This window comes from Poecilia mexicana, unplaced genomic scaffold (genome assembly GCF_051168715.1).
Source record: "Poecilia mexicana isolate PSO_F unplaced genomic scaffold, ASM5116871v1 scaffold_7, whole genome shotgun sequence".
Lineage (NCBI taxonomy): Eukaryota > Metazoa > Chordata > Actinopteri > Cyprinodontiformes > Poeciliidae > Poecilia > Poecilia mexicana.
The window spans coordinates 9,404,351-9,417,917 of NW_028263376.1; the positions used below are offsets into that span (position 1 = coordinate 9,404,351).

General features: G+C 38.5%; 1 protein-coding gene across 2 annotated transcripts in view; it reads right to left on the reverse strand.

The window, feature by feature from the left end:
• LOC106905176 (centrosomal protein of 104 kDa) overlaps positions 1 to 12,543 on the reverse strand; it is a 33,815-nt gene extending 21,272 nt beyond the window's left edge. For both annotated transcript variants that reach the window (XM_014969816.2, XM_088007010.1), the window contains exons 1-11: positions 12,113 to 12,543; positions 11,583 to 11,699; positions 10,920 to 11,093; positions 10,099 to 10,237; positions 9,662 to 9,724; positions 7,392 to 7,474; positions 6,629 to 6,797; positions 3,012 to 3,167; positions 2,676 to 2,900; positions 1,744 to 1,959; positions 563 to 730 (exon numbers count right to left, since the gene is read on the reverse strand). In XM_014969816.2, coding sequence (XP_014825302.2) covers positions 563 to 730; positions 1,744 to 1,959; positions 2,676 to 2,900; positions 3,012 to 3,167; positions 6,629 to 6,797; positions 7,392 to 7,474; positions 9,662 to 9,724; positions 10,099 to 10,237; positions 10,920 to 11,093; positions 11,583 to 11,695 — 1,506 coding nt within the window. In that variant the 5' untranslated portion in view covers positions 11,696 to 11,699; positions 12,113 to 12,543. The remainder of the gene's footprint in view (positions 1 to 562; positions 731 to 1,743; positions 1,960 to 2,675; positions 2,901 to 3,011; positions 3,168 to 6,628; positions 6,798 to 7,391; positions 7,475 to 9,661; positions 9,725 to 10,098; positions 10,238 to 10,919; positions 11,094 to 11,582; positions 11,700 to 12,112) is intronic.
• Positions 12,544 to 13,567: the final 1,024 nt, after the last annotated feature.

Consider the following 13,567-nt stretch of genomic DNA (forward strand, 5'->3'; position numbering starts at 1 on the left):
ATCTTTTTGCCCCCCTCTCCTGTCTTATAGAGGCTTTATAATACTGCGTCCTGCCCAACAAATCCACCAGCAGCCGCTTGTGGAGCATGACCGATCCGGCGACTCTCATCTTTGCCACGCGGAGTTAGAAAAAGGAGGGAGGGGAAAGACAGATGGCAGACAGCAGAGGTGGGGTCTCTGCTCCAGAATCCAGTTTTCCTTTGGTGTGCACTGCTGGCAGGCTCACCTTCTGACCGGGTTTTTGGGGAACTTTAGAACCTGGTTAGAGCTGCTAAGGCCAGTATACTAGTAGGCGCATTTCTAACAATTATTAATGTTGAATAAGTAACATTATTTCAGTATTTTTATATACATTTAGTCGTAAACTGGCACTTAGTTTGCCAATTAACGAATCAGCACTTTGTTTTGTTGTGCAAAAATGATTGTGTGGAATCTATTCAAATAATGTAGCCCTCCTATTAATATACAGCCTGTTAAGATACGGCCTTTTCTATGATCCACTGTCTTTTAACAGGGTTGCACTTTGTATCAAAGCAATCTTCTTTAAAGTAAATTGACTCACAGATGAAACTTTATCCAGAAGGGCCTTCTTAACCAGAAAGACTGCCGCTCTGATCATGTTTCTCAGCTCATCTTTGGGCGCTGCGGCGCTTACTTCCAGAAGTTTGTTGTGCACAGTAAGCAGCGCGTCTTCTCTGTAGCACCAGGTCTTAGAATATGCACCAGCCACCTGAGGAAGCATGTTTCTCATTAATATCATTGATACACTGCACCTTATCCATAAAACATATGCTTTTCGTCAACCACATCATACAGCGGTACCCTTTATTTTAAATTAAATGCATTTCTTCACGGGAATGATTCAAAAAATTCAGCTGATGGGTAACAAGGAAACTCCAGAAAGAACACAAAGCAATGATAGCACCCAATGTTTTGAAATTTCTCTCATGTTTCACGTTTTATGGATCTTTCTTACATCGATTATAATGCACTACATACACCATGGATCAAAATCTTAAAATGGAAAAGAAAAAAAAAATTACATATCACGTTGCTGGATTGTAAACGCAGTGTATGCTTGATCATCAAGCTAATCAAATGTTTAGGACCATAAGCCCTAAAAGTACCAAAACAGAAGTGTCAAAAAAAAAGTACTCGTTAATAAGTAAGCTCCCCATCCTTTATAATCAGAAATCATTTTAATGAGAGCTTCATGTGAATGATTCCAGAAGGCAGGAGAGGTCTTATCGTTATTGGGCTGATGTCAGCATCAGCATCATGTACAAACTTTGACCGTAAAAACTTGATTCTGATTTCAAAAACCAGCTGAAGCCTTGTAAGAACTATTACCTCTTAAGCTTTTGTCACCGTAAAAACTTCCAATATCCCATTTTGAAAAGGCAGCATGCTGCCGTTCGGATGTATTTCAGCAGAAACAAGCAAGCTGGTCAGAGAGGAACATGGACAGAGCTAAATACAAGGGAATCCTGAAAAACTTTCCAGCTGGCCAAAATGTTTTCCTTGCTTTCCTACTTTACCTTACGCACAAGTTTGTGTTAGTCAATCACACAAGTGATAAAAGTGATAAAAGTTGGAAAAGCTCAAAATCTGAATATTCTTTCAAGGTGCCATTCTGGGGGCGGTTTAAAAACACCAAAGCAAGTTTTTCTCATCAGCTAAAACTAAAATGGTCACTGAAATTTCTGTTACATCAGCCCATGGCTGAACTCATGACGTTCTTACCAGGCTCTCTCCAAAGGCCTCAACAGGAAGGCCGGCCTCTCTCAGAGCCTTCTCCGTCAGGGGCTCTGGCTCTCCACTCAGGTCAGGACCACGTGGAGACCTTAACATGTCAGATTTAGGGGAGTTCCCTGCTGATGGCGCCTGGATGCTTTCCACTGCCCTATCTTTTCGCTGAAGTGCCGGCAGGGGCCTCTCATCATAAGGCACGCCGGTGACCTGTCAACAGAAAGCAAAAACATAAACATTTCAGCTGAAATGTTATGCCTGAAAGTATTTTACCGTTTGATTTTTGTCCCTCATTTTCTACAAAATGAAAATATTTTAAAACCGAATGCATTTCTCAGAAGCCCGTCTGTCTGGAGGCTTAAAAGGTCAAAATGTAATCTCTGCAAACAACAACTTTCACGTTTGAACACCGGAGAGACTCAGTATCATTCAACATTCGAACAACAATGACCGTTTGCCTCCCTCGATATAAACCAAAGCTCGAGCCAGAAAGTTCTACATTTTGTGCCTCTGGGCCAACTGGCAGCCTACGGCTTAACAAAAGTCTCAAAGCACTGCCTTGAGGCCAGGCTGGCAGCCGCCAGAGTCAGCCAACTGTTGCACGCTTTTAATTAAATAGTGAAACCCAAACCTGAGCAGGTCTGGTCTTAGAAGGTGGTGAGTAAAGCATAAAGGCCTCTGCTGGTCATAATCTCCCCGTGTGCTCTGGGTTCAAGCACTGCTCAGGTTTAGTCAGGAGACATGTTCCAAAGGTGCTTCTGAGCTTTGGTATGTTTACAGGAATGTGTGTGTAAAGAAGAAAACACCGCTGGATTATTCTAAAGAAAACACTGATCCTCTTAGGAAATGGTTTCATAGGGGATTTTTTTTCTAGAAGCTAATTAACAATGTGGCTAACAACAATTTCGATGTGGAAAAATACTTACGTTAACGCTGGGGAGGGAAGCAGGGGTGACAAACTTGTCGGGCTGACTGGTAGGTGTGGGTACAACAGTCTGTGTGGCTGTTTGCTGATTATGAGCACTTAGTTTCTTCCCATCCTTAATGTCATCTGTGGACAACAGGGGATTGGTGGGGGCTGAACCATCAGCAGGAGAAGGCAGAGGAGGTGGAGGACGATGAGCCGAGGTCAAATTTGAGGTCTTGGTGATCTGATGACACCATGAAAGAGACAGAATCGTTTATGGAAACTCTAAAAGCTCTGTGTCCCATCACAATCCACTGGTCTCGACTGTGTAGCTGGTTAATTGCTTAAGTCTGACCATTGTCATGTCCAGCAGGTTGTGAACTTCCAGCTGTTGGTAGACGCTCTTCCTGTACTCGTCCATGAGCTCCTTCTTCGTCTTGGCCAGGTCATAGTTCTCCTTTTCAATCGCACATTTCTTCTCCACATCATATCGAGCCAAACGCTCTCCAACCTGGAAGAGCCCAAACCACCGTGAGACTAAGCATCTTTTCCAGCATGTTTATAAAGTTCATAAAGAGAGCCGGTTTTTTATACAATGCAACTGGTTTCAGATTGGATAACTATTTCATTGTACAGTTAGACATTATAAAAAGCATAATTAAAGCCTACACAGTTTAGCCCAAAAGTATTGATACCCCTGGTGGATTTAGATTTAAAATTATTTTCAGTCAACCAAGAAATTTCTTTTTGACAGGAAATGCAATCTGTCTAATGAATGCAAAACGATATAAGAAGGGAATTAAAAAAAAACATATTTGATCTACTTTCATTTGTAATGTTGAGTAATTTAGTAATGACCTTCTCAACAATCAATGGAATCAACCAAACCCGTTTTTTATTTGTTGACCAACTATTAGCAGGTATTATGCATTTTTGGTCACATGTCTTTGAGGCTGGAAGGACTCCTCGCCATCAACATCAGGAGAAATCTTACTTTAAACCCATTTCTTCCAAGGGTTTAAATCATTAGGGGCTTAAGTACCCCTTTCTCTCTTCCTAATGCAGCTTGAAACACTTTTGTTTTGCTAGTCAACATTGTATTTCTATTATTGTGTTAACATCTTCTGGTCTGGACCACATGTGGGTTGGAAACGGGTATCAAAATGGTCATAATACTTTTCCAGTGCTTAAAAATCCCTTTAATGAGACGACAGAAAGAGTGCTGGAGCGACAGGAGTGCTACTGGTGCCCCTCCCCCATCTTCCCTTGCATGCTGTCAGTGACCTGGAAGAAATAAGAATGCCACAATTCCCCCTAGCTTATAAGAAAGACAAATGTAGATGATTGTATGTCTCAATAGCCGCCAAGAAAACAAAAGAAGTCACGGTAAGAAAACAAAAGGAGCACCACTTGTCACTCTTTTTAGGGATTGCAGTTTTAAAAACAGAAGTAAATCAATTTAACTCAATTTATATATAAATTGTTATGAATTGTATGTCAATTCATAACATACAATCTCTAAACACTTTACCAAAAAAAAGAGTCAATTCAAACCAATCTGCATCAATTTCAACGGATCCTGGTTATTTAACAACGCAGTCAAGTTCAGTTTATGATTCAAATTGGTAAAAAGGAAACACAGAAAAAAATCAAGTCATTGACTTGCAGCATTCACTCCTCCTGGATGAGCATGTAGGAAATGCAGACAGTCACTCTCACTGCATTTCAGAGTGGCTTGTCTGTTAAGCAGCCAATTGCAGCTTAGCTACCTGAGCAGACAGCCTGACTAAATATCCAGCTAAATACTCTGTATCAGAATAAGTCTGTTTTAAATACCACTAATGAAACTGCAATAATCAGTGTTGAACTATATTAGCTGCACTAGCAATAATTGTTTCTCCTCAGTTTTAAATGAAACAATTTATCCTAAATGTAAGGTTTTTTGGGGGGTTTTTTTGCATTCATCATAATACTATGGTATTTTTAATGAAGGGCATTTATCACATTTTGAGAATCTTGTACTGGTTCACCCTTCCTCTGGACTTGATCAATAACTAAACAAAAAGATGTAGAGTACATTTTTATAGACGCTAAAATGTTTATCGTATGTTTTGCTCTACATCTTACTTGGTCCTGGAATAGTTTTTAATTTAGGTATTGAGACAGTTTCCATTCATTATATTGGAATAAGTCACTAGATTGTGCTCAGCTGTCCGATGCATCTTACGTTTTTTAATGTCTAACTTAAATTCAAATGTCTCAGATGATACTCCAGCCCTGGCTCAGAAAAAAGAAGCAGGAGTGCCAGATATTAAAACCTTGAGACTTACAGTGTGGAAACTCGACAACAGCTTCCAGTGAGTTGGACATGAAATTTCTGCGCATGGAAATTCCTTCGAGGTGAATAAAGTTGCTAACGAGGTGCCAGCCGACACGGTCTTCACAGGTCTACATTCAAGCCTCACTCACTACAAGAAGGATCGGTTCTAGATGCATCTGAAGAAAACGTTCAGTGAGTCTGAGATTTTAGGAGTTCTGTCACTCCTGGAGACACACATCTCTGCGCTTCTTCATTTGTAATCGTTTTATTTCTGAAAAACGCTCCTGTGATAGCAAACTGAATTTTTGATGATGGATGAAACGGAGCAAGTCAGTTTGTTGTGTGTTTTATTCATATATCCTTAGATGCTACATAATGGATAACTCCGACGTCATGAGGGTGTGACGACGGGGGATTTTCAGCATGACTAACTTGTGTCCACAATGCTAACGTGCCATGCTAACAAGCGACTAGTACTTGTAAGACTGCGTGTTATCTGGTTACAAAAGGCCTTTCAACTGGGAGTCGGACACACACTGGCCAGGTATCCTGACAGCAGCTGTCGAGCTCGTTAAGAATTCATGGTCTGCATGGTAACGCTGAACACAAAGGAGGACTGTAGCAGGTATCTGAACAATGTTTAACAGCTTCTGTTACAAATGGAGACAAAGTTGCAGAATAATTTAGATTTTCAGGAGACAAAACATAATGAGTTGATGTGAAAAGGTCTAGCTGGTAATAAGTAGATATAAATGATTTATTTATTACTTTAAAACATGTTTTAATTTTCTGACCTGTTGCTTAATGCAATACTAGGACTCTGTTATTGGTCCAAGAACATAAGTTGCACCACCAAGGTCTGATGTCTTTGTGGCGTACAACAATAACAATGATGCAGTTGGACAGTGAAAATGATTTTCTATAAATCATTTTCTAGAGGTAAATGGAGCACAGATTATTCCACCGCTGTTCTTCCTCATTCTGTTGCTCCGCACCGTGTTGGAGATTATCCTTTCTCCTGCTAGGTCCATAGTTTATGAGGTTGAAGAGTCAGTGAGTTGAATTCATCAATTTCATTTATTAAGACCAAAATGCAGCATTGGCCCATCACCATGCTTTCCTTAAGGCAAATGGGACCTAGCAACAGTTTCTGATTCCTTTGGCAGGCCTCCATCTAAGCTATGCCCTAAAGAGGGCGTTCCCTAGTGTGTCCTTTCCTTAACCTTAGCTGTTTATACACCTACGTGCTCATGTGTGTGTGCGTGTGTTTATACGACTATGCAAATAGCTAAAAGAGAGAGAAAAAACACAGAATTACTTATTCACAAAAACTGCCTATTGGTTAGCTAAAAAAGCTTCTTTTAATTTGCTAAATTCTATTTATAACAATCAAAACAATCCAGAATCAATGGATAAAGTTAGAATTGTATCATACTAATGTTATATTACTGTGAAGAAGTGTAAAAGTGTGTTGCTTTTCTGTAAAAAAAAAAAAAAAATGTCCTGCAGCTTTCTTTCAAATCTTTGTTTTACTGTCAAGATATTTTCCCTCCAAGCTCTTACACTCTGTGAATTTCATGCCTACCATGCTGACTGCATTACGAATACTTCTTCTACTTAATGTAAAGGGAATAAAACGTTTTTGAATCTACCTTCTGAAGGTCTGCGATGGCTTGCTTCAACTTCTTGGCCTCCTCAAAGTTCTCCTGTCGGACAACGGCTTGCTTCTTTTGGTCCAAGAGACGAATGATGTGAGCGACCTCCGGGTCCTGGTACATGTCGAAGGCCAAATCATCAAATTGGGAGATTGATAAACATTTGCTGAATGTGAAAGAAAGCATGAAAATGCATGATTGGAGTAGGAATTCAGTTTACGTTATTATCAATTAATAGCACTTTGGTGAAGAATGTTAAAAAAAAAGACTGAGATCACTTGTATAAAAAGTTGCATCTCCACAGGTAATATTGCCTCGGTAATCCCGCAGAGATTAAATTTATGATCAAAGACATGCAACAACACCATGAGTACTCATAGAAAATGTATTTATCATTTTATATAGTAAATTATTCTCTATTTGACAGGATTGCTTGTTGCAGCGCTCTGATGTAAATGTTTTTTCTGTACTTTATTTGTATCACAATCCTCAGAAGGCTTCTGTACAATTCTTGATCAAAGTATGTAAAAAGAATCTAATTGTATCATTTACACAGATTAAAATGCTAAGAAGTAAGTATATCTGTATATATTTCAAAGATGGGTTTTGTTTCCTCGCACAAAAAACTATCTGCATTGTCCTCAAACGTATGTGACCCTGAATGGCTTACTGGTCTGGTTGTCTCCCAGACTGAATGGTTTTGGTGGACTGTGTTATTGTCACAAAACAAAGAAACCAGGGTTCAACGGCCGAGTCTCACCCCATGAAAGTCGTGTCCAGGGCAGCTTCCTGCTGGGTACTGTTGAGGGACAGTTCAATCAGCTGGTCTCTGCTTGGCTGGGGCTAAACAGATGGACAAATTACACAAGTGGATTGGCTGCACACTCATTTCTGTATAGTGGAGGGCTAAAGTTTGAGCTTTCCCCGTCATAAAGAGCCCTAATTTAATCCAACAAAGAGTTTAGATCAAACCCTGAGTGTCAAACTCAGGATTTAATGCATAAGGTGTATTTACGGATTAAAGTTCAGCCCTAAATGCAACTGAAAATTTGCTGAGTTACTTGAAAGAAAATTTGTTGAATTACTTGAAAATTGGCGTTCACGTTACACCATGACATTCCATTCAATCAGACTGAGCATGTTGAATGGAAAAATTATAAAACTCTATATGGGAAAATCTGATTCCCAATGCAAACTCAAATGCTCCAACTACATCAAAAAGACGTTTTGCACAGTACCGACTCAATGGGACGCTTTTCTTGCTTTACATGCATTTGTAACAAATTTTGAAAACAATGCATTTTGTTGCTTCCACTGCGCAATTATGGACTGCCTTATCTTGGTCAAAATAAACTGAAGTTTGTGGTTTTATAAGAAAATCTTCGTGGCATAAAAATATTTTTGAAAAGCTCTGTTGGAACACACACTACTGCGAACACATAAACACACACATAGATCCCTACTCAGTCCTTCAAATGCGTTGAAAGTTAATAATTATACAAACAAACCAGCGTTTGATGAAATGTTTCCGATATCTCAGCTTAACAGCTGCTGTCATGACATGGAACAAAGTTTATCGTCATGCAGCACTTCCTGCTGGCTAGACAAAAAGTTAGAACAAGAACTTTCCAGTAAAGCCTTAAGTGACATCAGGTCTAGTCAAAGTGGACACTTGCCTACAAGTTTTTGAAGGCCACCGTTTTGTGTGAAGGAACATAAAGGAAAAGATTGCAATCGCTTAATGTCAAGCAGAGGAGCGTGTTGCTGTGTCAAAGGCGTTTTGGTAACACTTTATTTGGACGGGAAGTGAGTAAGACTAACGTGACACAGTCATAAACATGACATAACCTGTCATGAACATGAAGGAAGCTTTATGAATGTCTATGACTGTTGTCATGATGTGTTATTCGATAAATAATGACACTTTTAATGCAAAGTTGCTCTAAGTGCCAACTTTGCATTATTTTGTAAATAATGATACTTCAACACTCTTAAAGAAAGGAGTGCTGACATTAGACAAGGTAGAGATGAGATGTTCTTAATCAAATTTAGTTCAACCAAGAAGTAAATAATCCTCGTTTTACATATCTACATCACAGTTTCAACATCCAGAACAAACATAAAGCAGATCCAGGAGACCCAGCTGTGGCCAACAGGCAAGAACATTGCAGTAATGAAGGTGCTCAGCGGGATTAGAGAAGCAACAATGCACGACTTGTTCACTGGAATCTGTGCGAGGGGAGTCCACGCTTTCCTTGCGTTTCTGTGTGTTATTGCATGTACGTGCGCGTGTGTGTTTTAAGGCAGTCTCGCTCCTCCAGGAGCCATCAATCTGCAGGACTATCTGATTACACTCACCAACTGAAGGTCTCCTGTTTGATTACATAGTGCCCTCTCTTTGTGTCTCATTACTACACGGATGACATACATAAACACTTGTACAAATAAGTTTGGGCACTTGTGGAGTTTAGTTGGGCCAGAGCCTTAACTATATATATATGTATATATATATATATATATATATATATATATATATATATATATATATATATATATATATATATACACATATATGCCTATACCAATGTGACAATAAATACTTTGAAAATTGAGCCAAAATTATAAATTAACTCATTTGAATAGGTCGTGCGAGCAGGATGTTGGTGCGTCCCCGTCACCAACATCCTGCTTTATTCTGTCAATTATCTGCAGCTATTTCAGCTTGTGAAAACAAAAAAGGAATATCTCAAACTTAATGGCTTCTGCTGTTAAGTTAAAAAAAGAAAAAGTGCTAAACTGACCAACATTATGTTAATGTTATGCAATAAAGTATGAAAGAAAGATTTCTTAACATTGCAAAATTAAAATTTGAAATGTGTCACGGGTTTGGTCTAAGGTTGTATTTAAAAAAAAATCTATTTAATCTGCCCTACCAGTCAATGGTGAGTCCAAAGTCAGTCCAACATCCCCCCCTTCTGTTGTACAAATGTAAATTCACCACAGATAGAAATGAGGAGACTGTTCACTTACCCCTGTGTGATGTGCGATGCTATCCAAAGGATCTCCCAGAACGTTAATGGCGACCAGTGCAACCTGAAGAAGTCAAATTTATTGACATCAGTTTGAGAAGAATTAAAAAGTCATTTTTTGGGAATTTTGGCTTCAAATGAAACACATTGAACCATTCTCCACAAATGAAGGAAACATGAACAACTAGTGAATCTTCCCAGGAGTGATCCACCTCCCAAAATTACTCTATTAACTCGTTACTGAGGTTTCAAAGAAAAGCAAAATCTTAAATACTGCAGGCCTCAACTACTTCAGTTAAGATCAGTAAATCAGTCTTTTTTTTTTTTAAAAAAAAACGAAAAAGATACTGTGCAAAAAAATGTACCAAAATGAAAACCAACCTGAAGCAACCCCAGTAGCTTTGTTTCTGATCTGGGAGAAATGCCCCAACAGATTACCTGATTGTAGCGATTGTAACGGTTGGCATGGTTCCTGTGGAGGGTTATTCTCAGATATGTTCCGATGGCATCAACGTGGACCGACTTCAGCTCCCGGGCTTTGAAGCCCGTCTTCTCGTTATCCGATAAAGACACATACCTGTTGAAAAAGTGCAACTGTTATTTTAGATTAGATCATACCTTGAGCAGGTGCTGGAGAATACAAATGTCAATTTATTTATTTTTTTTCTCAATCATTCAATCAATAAATCCATTAGAATTTCCCAGTGAGTGACCATCGTGTAATACTGATGTGATTATCCACATTTACTGTGGTTGAATGGTCGCACAGTTTTCATATAATATTTTTCCAGACTTAATTTTAAGTAGTTTTTATAACACTTTGAGTAGAAATGATTCATATTGGAACATGGAATTGGTTCTGTAAATCCTGAAACCATGCAGTGCTGAAACGGGCTCTTGATTTTCAGAGTGTGTTTAAGGCCATTTTACAGGTTTCTTTGCATCTGGACTAAATTAGATCAGTGCGATTGCACAATATCTAACACCTACTTGCCAAATGCATCACCTGTGATGAATGCAGATTCTTCAAAGAATAGTTCATGGACATTAGTGCCTTTATTTTGTTGGTAGAAATTCCAAAAATCACCAGTTTTAGTGTGTTTATTTATTTATTTATTTTATTTTTGGCATTTCAACATGAAAATGGTCTGAGTGAAAAAAGAAGGACTGCAAAATTCAGGAATCTTCCAAACTATGTAAAAATAGTGCATGCGCAATAAAATTGTCAGAATTAAGCCTGGTAAAGTCTGAGGTCTTACCCAAGTCTGTGAAACTGTCCAGGGAAGCCTGGAGGGCTGGCTTCAGGCAGGCTGTCACCAACATGAAATTCAACCTTGGCTGGGATCATGTACTGGTGAGCCAGCAGTTGCAACTTTCTTATTCTACATCTCTCCACCAGTTGAAGGGTGAGGTGCTGAGGATACGAACACAGCCTGCAGAAATTTTGATACATATAAATATTAGGCTCAGTTTAAAAGGTAGATTAAAGAGCAACTTGAGAAAACAACATGCTATTATATAAATAATAAAACCATATGTCAACATATTTTTAAGAAATAAAACTGTACTTTTATTCTTCGCTCTTTATATATAAGGGACAACTCTATTCAGAATCTACTTTTAATTGTTCTAAATCTTAAATAGTAGACATAAGGGGTTTTATTCAGCAATCAAACCAAGAAAATAGATTTCTTATTTACCTTTAACACATATAGGTACTGTTAAAACTCGTTTTAAAAGTAGATAGATATAGCAGGTCAAGGCCAATTTTATTTCATAGGGAGCAAAAGATGAGCAAGGTTTCTGAACCCATACCGCACTATCAAAATCTAAGGTTTATGCTTTAAGGCTTACATTGCTTCAATGAAAAATACATCAGAGATTAACTACGTTTCTGAAAAGAGACCCCCGGTTTAAATTACCTGCTGGATCTCCAACCACTGACAGTGGGTGCATGTACCATCAGCTCCTTGGCACTGAAATTATCCTCATGACTTGAAGAGGTGACCGCAGTGAATTCCGTCTTCTTGGGCATTCCTCTGACAGACACGAAGATATTTTGCTTATTGTTGTTCAAAGGAGTTACTAAAATATAAACAAGAAACAGTCTAAACCTGCACGTGTAAAGTGTTGGTTGAACAATTCTGTTGGGCTCAAATAATTAACATATTTCAGTTAATTTCATAATTGTGTAAATACATTAGAAAATATAAAAGAAAGACAACTTCTGGGTTGACAGGAAAGTGTATCCAGCTTGTCAGCTGCATACCAAAACGTGACATTTACATGCATAATTTCTCTTCATGAAGGCAACATAGACTAGCTATAGATAACATTGTTAAACACAATAAACGGTACGTTTTCGCTTACTTTAACGTGTTAAAATTGTTTCATCTGCAACATAGCAAACGTCATCTAGTCTAACATTACCTGTAATGTACAGAAGACTTACCCGGCTAAAATGCGAATAAGACGGACAGTCGCGAGTCTTTATTCACAACTCGTTGTAAGCGCACAGCTAGATGCATAAAGACCTTCTTTTGGGGGTTTTGGAGACATCTTACCAGCAACATGACCGTGTAAATAAAGGATCGCACTCCCATCTCATCTCCATAACCACCGATGACAACACGCTTTTCACACATGCGCAGTAGGTCAGCCTCAAAGGATTCTTCTTCCTACTCGCACTTCTTCTTGAGATCTATTGGCGGTAGGCAAAAAAAAGAAGTAACGTGAGCATTACTGACACCAACCGGTAAGGAGTGTGTACTACGAGACAAAAAAAAAGAAAAAAGAAAGAAATCTTTATCCTATTATACAACTTACACTGTTTCAAAGAAAAATAAATTATGAGGAAGCAGAGCATATCTCCCGACTATATGAGACAGTCGGGAGATATGCTCTGCTTCCTCAATGTCAATAATGTCTAATTTAATTTTCATATTACTAAGGTTCTTATTTAACTTGTTTTTCTTAATCTGGTAATTCAGTGCTGACCGTCAGATAAGGCTTCTCCACAACCACATTGATGTTTCACTATCAAAAATAATGAACTACTTAATACTGTGTGTCCAATTTGTTTTTATTGATCTGTACAGCACTTTAAACTGCTTTTAGTATGAAGGGTGCTTTATAAATAGAATTGACTGATTATTTTCCAAGTAACTTATAAATAATAGTTTTCTAATGCATATAAAACGATTCTGTTATCAATAGGCACATGAAGTGCTGATGTCCATGTCTAATGTCAAAACAAGTAACAAGTTTTTACTAAATACATAATCTTGGTCCTCGAGGGCCGGTGTCCTGCAACTCTTAGATGTCTCCCTGGTCCAACACACTTGAATCCAATAGATGAATCACCTCCTCAGTGCAGTCAAGTTCTCCAGAGTGCTGGGATCGACCTCATTATTCGACTCAGGTGTGTTGAAGTAGAGACTGTTGAGAAAATAAATTTAAAATAAGCTAGTTTTAAAACTTTACATGTCTTAATTCAAATGGCCTAATTGTAGTTTTGAAATTAGTAATGTATTCTGGCTCTTTGACCTTTAATTTATCTGTAGTTACAGCAGATGGTTTGCTAGGATCGTTTGAACTGCCTTTTGTCTGTGGGAAAACAATACAGTGGAAGTTGTAGCTTTTCACACTCATCTGTGAAAGGCCGTAAACACGGCAGGGGTTTCTGGCTTGAGAGAGGGTCAGAGATAGCTCCTGGTTGGAGGAGCAAAGGTACGCCTTATTTGAATAAATTAAATACAAGAGGATAAAACTTTCTACACAGAAGTAACAAATCAGATTTGCCCTTGCAATTCTCCAAAGATGTCTTTGCACGTCTTTGCTTTTCTTTCTTTCTTTCTTTCCATTTATGTCAGGTAAATGAATGTATGTCTCCGTCGTTCTGCAGTTT